At 44.8% G+C, this 15,095-nt stretch overlaps 1 protein-coding gene and 1 long non-coding RNA gene across 6 annotated transcripts; both read left to right on the top strand.

The window, feature by feature from the left end:
- The first annotated feature begins 1,002 nt into the window (after positions 1–1,002).
- Positions 1,003–2,472, top strand: LOC115573643 (uncharacterized). The gene is made up of 3 exons (XR_003982318.1): positions 1,003–1,330; positions 1,874–1,931; positions 2,154–2,472. It is a non-coding gene; the product is annotated as an uncharacterized LOC115573643 (long non-coding RNA).
- Positions 2,473–4,924: 2,452 nt separating this feature from the next.
- On the top strand, positions 4,925–11,345 carry LOC115573642 (zinc finger protein 862-like). Of its 5 annotated transcripts, none has more exons than XM_030404520.1 (10): positions 4,925–5,079; positions 6,331–7,531; positions 7,644–7,833; positions 8,305–8,476; positions 8,607–8,777; positions 8,937–9,191; positions 9,371–9,471; positions 10,478–10,636; positions 10,772–10,910; positions 11,026–11,345. In XM_030404520.1, exons 2-9 carry the CDS (start codon positions 6,694–6,696, stop codon positions 10,905–10,907), a joined length of 2,022 nt encoding a protein of 673 aa, XP_030260380.1. In that variant the 5' UTR covers positions 4,925–5,079; positions 6,331–6,693; the 3' UTR covers positions 10,908–10,910; positions 11,026–11,345. The 5 variants fall into 5 exon arrangements, with proteins under 5 accessions (XP_030260380.1, XP_030260379.1, XP_030260382.1 ...); XM_030404519.1 differs by lacking the exon at positions 4,925–5,079 and adding an exon at positions 6,090–6,144; XM_030404522.1 differs by lacking the exon at positions 4,925–5,079 and having other exon boundaries at positions 6,206–7,531; positions 11,075–11,345.
- The last annotated feature ends 3,750 nt before the right edge of the window (positions 11,346–15,095 follow it).

Below are 15,095 nucleotides of genomic sequence, written 5' to 3'. Positions count from 1 at the left end.
CCCATAAGAATCTGAGCAAATGTGTGTAAAAGATCACAGCAGGGTACACTTTACTTCAGTTAACTAAACTGTCAATATATATGGACAGAAATGGGACAGACAATGAGCCTGACGGCATAAACAGGTAGACGAGTGGTTAGAGTGCACACCACGTACGCAGCAGACCCTGGTTCAAATCTCAGTCAGCCGACCTTTGCTGCATGTCACATTCCCTCTCTCAAAAAAAAATGTTAGCTGGTGTAAAATATCAGTAACTCCACACTTGTATTTCAGTACATGTATTGACTGTAAACTTCATTTAATTGATATATTGATCCAAATCGATCGTTACACCACTAGCTGCTACCAAACATGCTAACATTCCGAAGTCATAACCTAGCCTGGAAAAGAAATCAAGAAATACATACTACTGAAGAAGTTGTAGAAAATAGGAAGCGAACAACTTCTCTCTTTGACTGCTTTACAGTCGTTTATTCAACAGCAGAACTCAAAACTCACTAACGGCTGGAAAAACGGCTAAAACTCCTCATCTCCTCCGTTGCCAAGGTTACCCACTGACGCTTCACTGAGTTACCGGGCGCCTCTGTTGCCATGGTTACTTACTGACGCTTACTAGGTGCTTAGCCTAAGAGTCTGTTGTCAGTGAGAAAGAAACTAATCAAATGGTGAATTATGTCTGCTCAGTCCACTACACTACTATGATAATCTAATCTTAGAAAAATATCAACGAAAAGGTCGTGCACTTTGCTTTCTTCCATTTTTGTTGTTCAAAATAAAGTACAGTTTCTTTAATTCTCAAGAGGGATTACATTTTTAAACGTCCTGCTCTTTCTTCCTGATATACAGCTTTCTTATTATCATTTATCACATTTATTTTCAACAGGGAGATTTTATACACAAATTTTCATTGAAAAGTGGTTTCAAGTTGTGTCAGTCAGTTGTAGAAACCTGTTGCAACCCTACCAGTGACAAACAACCGCAACATCACAATAGAACTCTGGCGGTCTCTGGTGGGGAACAGAATTAACTGCAATATACAACCATATACTGCGTACCATATACGCAGTCCCCCACTACTAGAAATTATGCAGTCGAGATTCCCACATTTATGCTGGGCCCAGGACAGTGCAAACCCGCTGTAGACAATTCCCCACATTGGCCTAGAGTCTACAGTCGCTTGTGTTTTGCAATGTTGATTGGTTGACCGTCTACAGTTCACACACCTCCCCGCCCCTTGCGGTGATTGACACTTCGCAGCAATCGCTTTTGGAGCCAGGCAAATTGCCACTGTGACATCTATCTAGGTGTTTTTCGGAGAGACAAATACAAGGTAAGAGTTGTTATCGGAGTTGTTCATTCTTTCTAGTGGATAAAAGTGTATAGTTCAACTGTTGATGATTCTTATTCTGTAGTACAGCCATTTTAAGTAAGGCAAAGTCTGTCGACTTAGCAGCTAATAACTAGTTCACTAGGTATATGATGTGACTCTAGGTCTATGTGACAGTTAAATCAGATATCTGACTGCACTTAATAGCTGCTGCTTCATTTCAGTACATGGGAAAGAGTTCACATTTAGAGAAAAATAACCAACTCATGGGATCAGAATTATCATAAATTACTTGCAACTTGTCTTCCTCTTCATGTCAGAAGTTCTGTGCCCAGTTGAGTAAGTTGTTCTGTAGGTAACTCAAGTATCACTGCTGTAAATAACACTGGCATTCTAACCCAGCATCTGCAAATATTAAGTGGTTTCAATGTCTTTCCCACACATTGTTTTAAGACCCCACTGGCTGGATGTGTGGGTTAGTTAGTATGACAAAATTGGCACATTTAAGTAAGCCCCTTTTAACTGGCCTAATATTTTCTTCTACAGAGTGAAGCAAATAAGTAAGAAGAAAATATGGAGTTCAAGGCAGCCTCTCATTCAGCAGGTGAGTCACAGGTGAAGGCTGGGATATTTCATCACCTCGTGTGTCCTTAACACTATATATGTGACTGTTTCCAGTGTGATTTAACAATTAGCTTGTGTCATTACATTGTCACTTAAAGACCCTTTCACACATATGTGGTTTGTTGAACCTACACACTTACAACTTTAGTACTTTTATCACGGGTGAAGTCCCAAATCACTTTATCAGTTCAATGTTTTTCAGCTACAAGACCTGGTAAAGATCCATTGTTGCCTGTCCTGTGTATTCTGGACACAAGTGTACCACAAGATAGGCAACAATGGGTTCTGGAAGCAACGAAGGAGGCCAAAGTATGCCAGTCATCTAAACCATCCGTAATGTACGATGACAGCAGTTTGAGGGATCTGAAGACTGCTTGTGAGGAAGGTAATATCTCTGCATTAGTGTCACAGAAGCACAACCAACCTATGATCCATGTAGATGTAGGGCTGCACGAAAAATCGTAAAAAAAAATCGAGATCTCGATTCACACATACACGTGATCTCATTTCCACACATAGCGATTCTGAAGCATTTTATATCTCGAGCTGAATCACAAATAAATGCTCCTATTTTCCTCCCGGATTTTTTGAAGCGCCCCCAAACGCAGCACTTGATTCAGTGGAGGAAGCCTGCCTGCAGTTGAGTGTTGGAGTGAGAAGCCGTTTTTAGACAGGGCACCAAGCCACCAATCTGCCCGTCCTTTTGGCGGCTAGGTCCGCGGTTTTAGACAGAGGGCGGCAAATTGAGGGTCTGTTCTGGTCCGCCGATTTGCCGCCTCGGAGGGTACACTTATTTCCACCTCGCCTGCTAGATGGGCAACTGGACAGCCGCTGAGATGCTAGCGTCTCCTGGATCTCTAGCTTGTTGTTGTAGCGCAAGCTAGGAACAGTCGCTACTTTCAAATTAAAAGCTTCCCGCTAAGAACCCAGTTCTAAACTCCAATGGGGTGCAATGTAAAGCTCTTATATTGAAGACAAATTCGTTGTCAATTGTTCACAGCCCAACTTCGAGACTCACGTCACGTGTTGTTTACGCCAACCCCAGAGGCGACTTTTGGAAAAGGAGGAATATTACGCCTCCGTTTCAGAAAGCCGACCGCAGCTATCACATATCACCTAGCCAAGGATACGGCCCCAATAAACACTGTACAACATGAGGGATTAAAAGATGCCCTGTCATCTTGGAGACAATCCTTTTTTTTTTACTTTTTTAAAAATCATTTCTCATCCAATGATAGAACTTCAACAAAACAAAAAAAACACTGCTTTGGCAGAGGCATAGTAGTATGCCTCTACCATACTACAATGGTTTTTTTTGTTTTGTTCAAGTTCATCAGTGCAATAAACATTTTGTGAAAAAAAATTGTGCCAGAGAATTGTGATCTCAATTCTAAGCAAAAAAATCGTGATTCACATTTTTTCCAGAATCGTGCAGCCCTATGTAGATGTGTTTGCACCCAACCCATCATGTGCAGTGCTGCAGGCATGCAAAGCTACTGCACTTATAAATAACTTCCATGCTTAATATTTGTAATAATCATTCCAATGTGTAACTCTTCAGCTTAAAAGAAGTGCTTGCTGATTATTGCAAATCCCAAGGAGAAGTAGTATCTCCGTCAGCTCATCGTTACATTTGGGAAATACAGTGGCAAAAGTTTCAAGTGGCTGATCGAAAATTACGTTGGGTATCTCAAATTGTGAGCATGCATTACTTAACAGTGTAGTGGACTGAGCGGACATAATTCACCATTTGGTTAGTTTCTTTCTCACTGACAACAGACTCTTAGGCAAAGCACCTAGTAAGCGTCAGTGAGTAACCATAGCAACAGAGGCGCCCGGTAACTCAGCTTAAGCGTCAGTGGGTTACCTTGGCAACGGAGGAGATGAGGGGTTTTTAGCCGTTTTTCCAGCCGTTTAGTCCAGCCGTTAGTGAGTTTTGAGTTTGGTGGTTGAATAAACGACTGTTAGGCAGTCAAAGAGAGAAGTTGTTCGCTTCCTATTTTCTACAACATCTTCACTGGTGACCCCGACGTTTGTCTGCTGGACGCCTCCACAGACATCTCTACGAACATGTTGACTAACGCCGTCTCCCTTAAGCTGCCCGACTTCTGGGAATCGTCTGCCTCAGCCTGGTTCGCCCAAACAGAAGCGCAGTTTGCACTCCGGGAGATTACCGCGAATGCCACGAAATATTATTATGTGGTGTCGGCACTGGGAAATTCAACGGCCACGAGAGTGGCGAGTTTTCTCACAAACCCACCTGAGGAGGAGAAATATAAAACATTCAAAACTCACCTGTTGAAAGCTTTTGAGCTTTCCGACGCAGAACGAGCCGGCCGGCTTTTCTCCATCCAAGGCCTCGGCGACAACAAGCCGTCTGAACTCATGGACAGGATATAGATCATGGCATACTGTCAGACAGACTTGAAAGTCAATTTGGCATCTCTGGCCTGGCCCTAGCCTGGCTAAAATCGCACCTGTCCGAAAGAACACAATGTGTTTCCTACAATGGTACGTCATCAACTTTTACTGCTGTGAAGTATGGAGTTCCCCAGGGCTCTGTTTTGGGCCCTTTGCTCTTCTCTTTATATATTTCACCTCTCGGCCAAATTATTCAGAGCTATGGAATACATTTCCACTGCTATGCGGATGACACTCAGCTGTATGTGCCCTTAAAAGCTGATGACAAATCGCAAATCACGAAGCTAGAGACCTGCCTATATGCAGTGAAGAAGTGGATGTCAGAAAACTTCCTGCTCCTAAATTCGGAAAAAACTGAGATGCTGGTCATCGCCCCCGCCAGACAGAGACACCATGTTGACCAGGTGACTGTAACTCTCGACAACTGTGTTATTTCTCAAAGCTCAACCGTCAAGAATTTAGGTGTTACTTTTGATTCTACACTCTCCTTTGATCAGTACATCAAAGAAATTACCAAGATCGCTTCTACCACCTGCGCAATATAGCTAAAATTAGGTCCTTCCTGTCCACTGCAGATGCAGAGATCCTGATTCATGCCTTTGTTTCGTCTAGGCTTGATTACTGCAATGCCTTATTCTCAGGTCTTCCACCGGACAGCACCAAAAGTCTTCAAATGGTTCAGAATGCTGCAGCCAGAGTCTTAACACGTACAAGAAAATTTGATCATATTACACTAATCTTAGCATCTCTGCACTGGCTCCCAGTGCATCTTAGATCAGACTTTAAGGTGCTGCTGATGACATACAAAACTGTACACGGCCTTGCCCCGTTGTACATGTCAGATCTCATTAAACCATATATTCCAACTCGGGCATTACGCTCTCAAAATTCCGGGCTCCTGATGGTTCCCAGGATCAAAAAGAAGTCAGCTGGCTGCAGGGCTTTTTCCTATCGGGCTCCTTTCCTCTGGAATAACCTCCCAGCTGACATCAGACAATCTGTCTCTGTTGACGCCTTTAAATCTAAACTCAAAACTCACTTGATATTACTCAGCCCTGATATTAACTGTAAGCTTCTTCAGTGGGTCGGAGTCAGTCTCAATGAGCTCCTTTAGTACTAGAGTTACACTGTGCTGCCGACGAGAAACAATCTGTTTTTTCTGATAGATACTGCATTTCTCTAACCTTTGTTTTTGTTTTCTGTTCCCACAAGCTGCAAGCTGTGTCACTCTCTGTAGCTTTCTCCTGCCCCTCCTCTTCTCTCTCCTCATTCTCTTTCTCCTGCCCCTCCTCTTCTCTCTCCTCCTTCTCTTTCTCCTCCTCCCCTCTTTCTTTCAGGCTCCCTTCTGATGGACCACGGCCCCCTGGGACCATCTACCATTTCCGGGCTCCTGCTGCCTTGAAATACTGACTGATCTGGATCGTCACACCCCGGGCTCTGCTGGATCATTGCTCTCCTCTGCTTCACTATCTCCTCATATCTTTATTTCTGTAAATCTTGATGCCTCTCTCTGTCTATTACTAATTATCTTGTGTGGCCTGCCCTCTTCCAGGTCAACATGGTGGACAGGAGGTCGTCTGGCTCGGGCTCCACTTGGTGATGCCTCGTCCTGCTCAAACGTCTCCTGGTTCCACTAACGTTGCATAACTTGTATCAGATCTTCTGTTGATGTACCTTGTAAACTGTGAATTGTTGCTCTTTTCTGTATGCAACATCTATTGCATGTCTGTCCGTCCTGGAAGAGGGATCCCTCCTCTGTGGCTCTTCCTGAGGTTTCTTCCATTGTTTTTTTTACCCTGTTATTTTCCATCAACATGTGAAGTTTTTCCTCACTCGAATCGAGGGTCAGAGGACAGAGGATGTTGTTCACTGTACAGATTGTAAAGCCCACTGAGGCAATGTGATTGTGTTTTTGGGCTATATAAATAAAATTGATTTGATTTGATTTGATTTGACAGGATGCTGGATCTCATGGGAGCACACAAGCCGGATTTCCTCTTTAACCAACCCTTTCTGCGGCAGCTACCTTCTCAGGTACGAGCAGCGCTGGCCAACACTGCCATTACGGAGTGCCGAGCTCTAGCCGAGGAGGCTGATAAATTCTTCATCGCGGGACAGCAACGAAGCGGCCGCACCATTTCCCGTTCACTCGAATCGTCTCCTCCAATGCAAACGCAGCATTGTAGCTACGTAATCAGATCTAACCAATGCAAGCGCAGCATTGTAGCTATGTAATCTGATCTAACCAATGCAGTGCTTCCATAACAGACCACACGCGCACACACAAGACTGCAGCGCGAAATCTAAAATCAAAACCCAAAATGGAGAAGCGAAAGAGTGTCATGAAAATGAACCCCCTAACAGATTATTATTTTAAGAAAACAAGAGAGGAGAAGAAGGAAGACAGAAACGAGAGAGACAAAGAAGAAGAAGAGGACGAAGAAGACGGGGCGTTAAACGAGGTGGATGAGCCGGGTCCGTTGGAGAGAAAGGGAGAGGGTGATGCAGGAGGCAGCCGGGGCACTGTAGCTGTGAAGCTGTACAAGTACAACCCTCAGTGGGAAAATGTGTTCAAGTGGCTGATCTTTAAAGAGGGGAAAATGCTATGTAAATGGTGCCTCGCTCACCCAAAGTTAGCGGGGAAAAACGCATTTGTGACCGGAGATGCGCAGCTGAAGAGAGACACGGTGAAGAAGCACGCCATGTCTCGCAAACATGAGCAATGTAGGGACGCCTTCATCTCATGTCAGAACAAAGTCATCGAGAAAGCTGTGGGGCGCCAGCAGGCCAGCTCGGATGAAGAGACAATAAAACAGCTGAAAATGAAATTCAACATCGCATACTATGTAGCGAAAGAAGAAATTGCTTTCACCAAATTCCCCAAACTATTCGCCCTCCACAAGAAAAATGGCGTCGACATTAACCCAACTTATAACAACGACAAACGCTGTGCAGAGATGATCGGCCAGATCGCAGATGTCATGAGAGAAGAGCTGAGAGAGAAGATCGAATCAGCGCACTACCTCGCCGTCCTCATAGACGGGGACACAGATGTATCCAATACAGAATGTGAAATTGTATACATCCGTCTTGTGGAAGCTGGAAAACCTGTCAACATCCTGGTGGGACAACAGGCCCTCGGACATGCCCATGCCCTTGGTAAGTCACAGTTAGTGTGTTTTAATAAATACAATTGATTGAAGTTGTAGCTGTTATTTGGTGTGTGTGTGTGTGTTTTTTTTTTATTCAATGTGATTTTCTGCTCTATTAGGGGTTCTCAATGCCACCAAGGCTGCCTTTGCAGCTGTCTGTGAAGGGGATGGAGAATCCTGGATGAAAAAGCTTGTCTCCTTTGGTGCTGATGGGGCCTCTGTAAACATGGGCAGGCAAGGGGGGGTGGTAGCCCATCTTCAACATGAGGCAGGCCTCTACATCATACCAATCCATTGTATGCCACACAGGTGAGTGTAAATACTATAACACTACACTATAAAGACTACACCCTAAGCTGTACACTAAATAAATACACACTAAGCTGTACACTAAATAAATACTATACCCTAAACTGTACACTAAATAAATACTATACAATAAACTGTACACTAAATAAATACTATACCCTAAACTGTATACTAAATAAATACTAAACTGTACACTAAATAAATACTATACCCTAAACTGTATACTAAATAAATACTAAACTGTACACTAAATAAATACTATACCCCAAACTGTATACTAAATAAATACTAAACTGTACACTAAATAAATACTATATACCTACACATGCTATGAATAAATAAATAAATACACTTTAAATACTCACACAGCCATAAGTTGCACTGTTCACATCCACCACGACTACGCCTACATTTTTAATTGTCAACACATTTGTTTGAGTGTTTTGTGTTGGATGTCTGCTTCTCACACAGATTAGAGCTTGCCATACTCACACTACAGAAGAAGGAACCAAAGGTGGCCATAGTCTATGATCTCCTGCATCTCATCTGGAAAACGTACCACTACAGTGGAAAATCAAAACGAGAGCTCTATGCTCTTGGACAGGAACTTGGAGTGGATGTCCACAATCCCAGCAGTGTCAAGGTGTTGCATTAATACACATCTTGAATATTGTCTTATGGACATTCTTCAGATTTTTACCATGTAAAACACATCATTACTAATGGTAATTATTATTATTATTATTATTATTATTATTATTATTATTATTAAGGGAACTCGGTGGATCCCTCACATCCGACGGGCACTGAAGGTGTTCCTCCATCACGGAGAGGGGAAGGACCTGGCCAGTGACCCAGACCAATATTCTGTGGTATTCCAGCATATGGAGCATCTCACCGCCTCACAGTCATGTTCTGTGGAAGTCCAAGGACGGGCCAAAAAGGTAAGTCTCTTGTGTAAGCCACAATGCATAAATTAACAACTAAGCACAGATTTATAACTTAAACATCTCCAAGTTGTCAGTATATTTAGTTCACGTGTAGTTAATTTTCAATAGGCAGCTAACAATTTCACTTTACTCATTTACTCAATCACTCAACAGATAAAGAAGGAAATGGAGAGTACTCTCTTCTGTGTGTTCTGCCACTTCCTTTGCGATCTTTTTGGAGAGTTAGCGCAGCTCAGCTTTACACTTCAGAGGAACAGTCTCATCCTCCCCACAGCCACCTCAGAGTTAAGGAAAACTGTAGCAAGAGTGCAGGCACTTAAGACCAGCCCCAAGCCAGGTGGCTACCTCAACAGACTCCAGATTTTCACAAGACAGGCTGAGGGAAATGTCTCTGAAATGAGATTCCAGGTCAGTTTAGGATAAGTCAGTCAGTGTTTAGTTAAGTCAGTATTTTATGATGTATGGATTTAAATTTGATCATGTTGAAGATTATCAAGGTTGAAAGAGTTTGATGATGAGGGAGGATTAAATACTGCTATTATTGTCACAACCATAATTGTAAGTATGTTTCTGTCTGTCTTTTTTAGGGAATGACGCTGAAGGGGAGCGTGGACGGGCTGACACATCCAGGGCTGGCACGTCATGTTGACGCTGCTGTCCAGATATGCCTGGATGCGATCAACACAAGGTATGGGCAACAAAAACTATAAAGGAACATTCTCTATAGGTTTAAAGATCATCAAACAAAGGTGAATCCTAATTGTGTTGATATTGCCACTAGGGATGCACATTTAAAAAAAATGTTATGACCGATAACCGACGCTCATTAACCGATTAATAACCGTTATTACACGGCTCTTCTTAATGCTGCAGAAAGCTCCATTCACTTGAAAGTGGCCCTTTTGCCTCTGATTCGCGTATTTCGTATCACTCCGCGCTCTAAAATCTTTGCTCCGCAAGTAGTCCCGGTCACATCACCGCAGCGTCTTCGGTTGCTAAGCGACGTCAGCTGATCTGTAGTCTACTTCATACGGGAAAAAACTACTCCTATGCCACTAGTATGGATGAGTTTCACATTAACTTTAATATTTTTGGTAAATACAGTGATTTCGAGTCTTGGCAAAAGGCTGAGTTGTCATCAAAGGTCAAGAAAAGAAGAAGAGGAAAGCAGCGAAGAGGGAGAAGCGAAACGGCGTCGGTTTGGCGAACTATTTCTCAGCTGAAAAACACTGTTAACGCCTGAACGGTAACAAATAAATTGTAAAAAGACATACTGTGTGATGTTTTTTTCGTGTTGGCAAGTAGCCGTGTAATAAGCAGGATAATGTATAGAACAGCGGTCATTATCGGGAAAATAAGTCCCTTCAGGACGGATCAGACCGGTTCGTCCTGTCGGGACTTATTTTCCCGATAGAACATTAGCAAATAACCTCATCTCCTTTGCGGTCGAAATTGTCCCACACAGAACTCCTTTTTGCTCACTTCATTTTTGCTGTGAAGTGGGCTGTGGCGGAAAGCAAGTAAAGGCACATGTTTCACGTGTGGCACGCGTAGACACGCTCCCATGAGTTGATTGACAAGTAGCTAAGAGAAAATTTAACCGATAGTATTAATCGGTCAAAATTCCTGTTATCGGTTAACGGTTAAACGGTTAACCATGTGCATCCCTAATGGCCACAAATCCTCTATTTTAGGTTTGGTAGTTTGGTCTCTGATGATGGTGCCAGGACCCCGCTGGACTCCTTCAAAGCCCTGAACCCAGATGCCTGGCCGAAGGATCAAGCCAGTCTGCTGACTTTTGGCAATGACAGCATTGCAGAGCTGGCAACACGATTCGAAAAGCCTTTAAGAGGGTAAGAATGCATGTAACAAACCCCAGACATGTTTTTAAAGGTCCAAAAATCTGTATCTATTATTTTAAGGCACTGCTTGGACAGCTGTGACATACAAGTTGCATGCTAACTCACTTGCTCTCTTTCATTCCTCAGAGCTGGTTGTGACATCCCCTCAATCATGGAGGAGTGGCAAAGCCTGAAGATGCTAATCAGCGAGAATTTTCCAGACAAAAGCTACACTGACCTTTGGGAACTGCTCCTCACGAAAGACCCCTACAAGACAGACTAAAGAGTAAGTCAAAACTCAGCCTTACTTGAATACTTTTCGTTTGTTTTGTTTTTTTGTATGTGTTGTGTTTTGAATATTGAGAGGTGAGGGTAAAACATGGAAATTGTTTTCCCCCTAGAACATCTTGGAGTTGGTGATGATCATGCTTGTGCTGCCCATATCTGCAGCCCAGTGCGAGAGGGGGTTTTCGGCCCAAAACCGCATTAAGACATCTACACGAAGCAGCCTGGCCGTGTCCACGACAGAGGACCTGATGCGAATCAGCCTCGAGGGGCCTCCACTGGAGAGCTATGACCCAAGTCAAGCAGTAGAGAGGTGGCTTAGCTCCAAGCGGGTCAGGAGACCAGACTATGTTGAATGCTGGAGCAGGGACATTCTTCCAGTTTGATGAATTAATGAACTTTCCTAGTTGGTTATAATAAATGTTATATTTTCACACAAAAATTTGGATTGTTTGTCTTTCCTGGTTTTTGTTAAGGCAAAGAGCCAGTTATAACATTAAAAATTAAATAAGTACTTATTTGTTTGAAAATGACGTTTTGACCAAAATTGCTGAAATTTCATTGTGCTACTAAAAAAATGCTGCGTGCTACTAAATTTTTCAGCTTGGTAGCACAGTGCTACTTGGAAAAAAGCTTGGCGTCAAGCCCTGCTTTAGGGAGGAACGCGTTGGCCAACTCAACAATGCTGGCACACCCAACACCCAATGCTCCCATCGCCATCACCACAGATGCTTCAGACTATGCAGTGGGCGCAGTACACGAGCAGTGGGTGAACGGTGCCTGGCAACCGCTCGCTTTCTTCAGCCGGCAGCTACGCCCAAACGAACGGAAATACAGCACCTTTGACCGCGAACTCCTCGGACTCTACCTCGCCATCCGACACTTTCATTTCCTGCTGGAGGCACGGCAGTTCACAGCGTTTGTGGACCACAAACCACTGACATTCGCCATGGCCAAAGTGACTGAACCTTGGTCTGCCCGCCAACAGAGACAGCTCTCCTACATTTCAGAGTTTACAACGGACATACAGCACGTTGCCGGAAAACACAACCTGGTCGCGGACTGCCTCTCCAGGGCCGTCGCAGGAACCGTCCACCTGGGGATTGACTATGCCCGCATGGCAGCAGACCAAGCCGCTGATCCGGACGTGCAGGCTTTCAGGACAGCTATCACCGGGTTGCAATTGGAGGACATTGCCTTTGATGAATCCAAAACCTCACTCCTGTGCGGTGTTTCCACAGGTCAGCCACGGCCCGTCGTCCCCGCCGGGTGGAAACGGCAAGTTTTCGAGGCTGTGCATGGCCTCTCTCACCCAGGAAGGAAACCTTCTCAAAGACTGGTATCGGCTAAATTCGTCTGGCACGGTCTCTGCGTGGACTGCCAACGCGCTAAGGTGCGCTGCCACACCAAGGCCCCCCTGGCACAGTTCCCCGTGCCCGAGAGGAGGTTTGACCACATCAACATAGACCTGGTGGGACCCCTACCCCCCTCCCATGGTTTCACACACCTCCTCACCATGGTTGACCAGACCAGACGGTGGCCAGAAGCCGTTCCGCTGTCCTCAACGACGTCCACTGAGGTAACATGGGCGTTCATTGCCACCTGGGTCGCCCGTTTTGGCACCCCGTCTGACCTCTCCTCTGATAGAGGCCCACAGTTCACCTCCGAGCTCTGGAACACAGTAGTAGGGAGCCTAGGAGTCAAACTCCACCGCACCACTGCCTACCACCCACAGGCTAATGGACTGTGCGAGCGTTTTCATCGTTCCATGAAGGCCGCATTGCGAGCAAGCCTCACAGACAACAGCTGGGTCGACAAGCTTCCGTGGGTCATGTTGGGCCTGCGAACTGCACCCAAAGAGGACCTTCAGACCTCATCTGCAGAACTGGTCTATGGACAACCTCTTCGGGTCCCAGGGGATTTCCTCCCCAACACCACAGCTCCTTGGTTGGCAACGCATCAACGGACCTCGCTCCTGGACAATGCCAGAGCCTTCACACCCATCCCCACTTCACAACACGGTCTCCCCCTCAGTCTCACGTGCCCACTTGCCTTCAGGCAGCCAAGTATGTTTTCATCCGCCACGACGCCCACCGTGGGCCTCTGCAACCTCCCTACGATGGACCGTTCCGCGTACTGGAGACCGGGGACAAGCACTTTGTGGTGGACATTGGTGGTAAGCCGGAGTGTGTCTCAATAGACCGCCTCAAACCAGCTCACCTGGACTTGGACCGGCCTGTGGAGCTGGCCCAGCCCCCGCGGAGGGGGCGGCCACCCGCAACACCCCAGCACAGCAACAAGACCTCAGTGGATTCCCCGGCGGGAGCCCTGGCCCCCGCACCTGTTCTCCGGAGCCGTTATGGTCGGACCATCCGCCCTCCAACATGTTGATATTTTCATTTCATTCTTTTTAAGGTGAATTCTGGGGGGGCGTATGTAGTGGACTGAGCGGACATAATTCACCATTTGGTTAGTTTCTTTCTCACTGACAACAGACTCTTAGGCTAAGCACCTAGTAAGCGTCAGTGAGTAACCATGGCAACAGAGGCGCCCCGTAACTCAGCTTAAGCGTCAGTGGGTTACCTTGGCAACGGAGGAGATGAGGGGTTTTTAGCCGTTTTTCCAGCCGTTAAGTCCAGCCGTTAGTGAGTTTTAAGTTTGGTGGTTGAATAAACGACTGTTAGGCAGTCAAAGAGAGAAGTTGTTCGCTTCCTATTTTCTACAACTTCTTCAACAGAATCAAACATTGTATAAGTTGTTTTTCTCAAAATTCTATAAAATAACATATTCTGTATTTTAATATCCTTGATCGCCATATCAAAGAGAGACACCACCCAGACAGGAAAGGTGGAATTAAGTCAACCAGTTGTTTCCTTCAATCTCCTGGCACCTTGAACATTGACAGGGCCATTTATGGGCAGGGCCGCTACAGTTCCTTCACGTTCCAGGTAATGTAGCAGTGGTACAGCCTTCACACGTGCCTTCAAGCTGATCATCAAGCTAGAAGTGACCATGAGCAAAAACTGGCTCAGGAATCTTACTGCTCCATTAGACAGTGGCATGTCATAAAATAGGATGACATCTTGTCAAATTTAAGGGGCGTTCAGACCGAACACGATAGACGCGAATGGAGCAGCAACACTACATTGAAAATCAATGTAAATGGCGCGATGACACGCGATTCAGGCGGTGCGAATGGAGCGTCTGAAGCGTCTGGGGCGTCTGAAGCGTCGCGTTGAAAATATCCAACTTTTCGGGCGGCATCGCGCCACAATATCCAATCAGCGACGAGTTCAAGCCGACGACGTCACTTCCCTCACGTACGGTTGTTTATGGTTGCTCAGAGCAACAATGGAGGAAAAGCTTATTGTAGCTGTGTGTGGGCACCCTGTGCTGTACGACACCACTGCGGTGTTCTACCGGGACAAATTTGAAAACAAAAGAGGCGTTCAGACCGCTCTCTTTCCACGTCGGTCATGGCTGATGTCACCACCGCGCGAATGACACGAATAGCGCGAATGAAGCGAATAGTCCAAAATTATCAAGCGTTCGGTCTGAACGACCCATTAGCAGACCTGCCAACCTTGAGTACCAATTTTGAGTACCACTTGTGTTGTGCTGCTTTTTTTCGCAGACTTTTGCAACTCCATTGCTTTGCACGCAGTAATTTCCCCATTTACTGGCTGGAAATCGGTTATAAAAAACAATAAAACCTATATTTTAAATGTTTTTTGCCCTCCACAGTCTGCAAAACACACACACACGCACTTGTTCATAGTTTTTGATTAGTTAAGTGATAGACATTTTTTACAATTTGACCTGACTCCAGAATATCATGTGCACTGCACTGGACATTTTAATATTGAACTGTAAAACTAAAGAGTTGCACTTGCTTTCTTTATATGATATGTGTGATTATACAAGCTGATAGCCACAAGTTAACTGCACTGAATTATTTCAATACTTATTTAATCAAAAATTTAAAAATTATTTTAATAAAAAAATGGTAATAATTTATTTTGTATATTGCAATAGGTGTTTTTGTTTTCAGGAATGTAATAATTAAATTGGCTTACAGCACACATTACCGTGGCTAATTTATATATTACCTGCAGCTCCCTGGTGGCTTATGTCCACATCATAATTGCACACTGTGCAAAATGCATGATGAGGAACTTTAGAGGGT

Source organism: Sparus aurata, chromosome 22, assembly GCF_900880675.1.
Source record: "Sparus aurata chromosome 22, fSpaAur1.1, whole genome shotgun sequence".
Lineage (NCBI taxonomy): Eukaryota > Metazoa > Chordata > Actinopteri > Spariformes > Sparidae > Sparus > Sparus aurata.
Note: the sequence above shows the minus strand (reverse complement) of the source record. Positions and strands in the feature narration are given on the sequence as shown.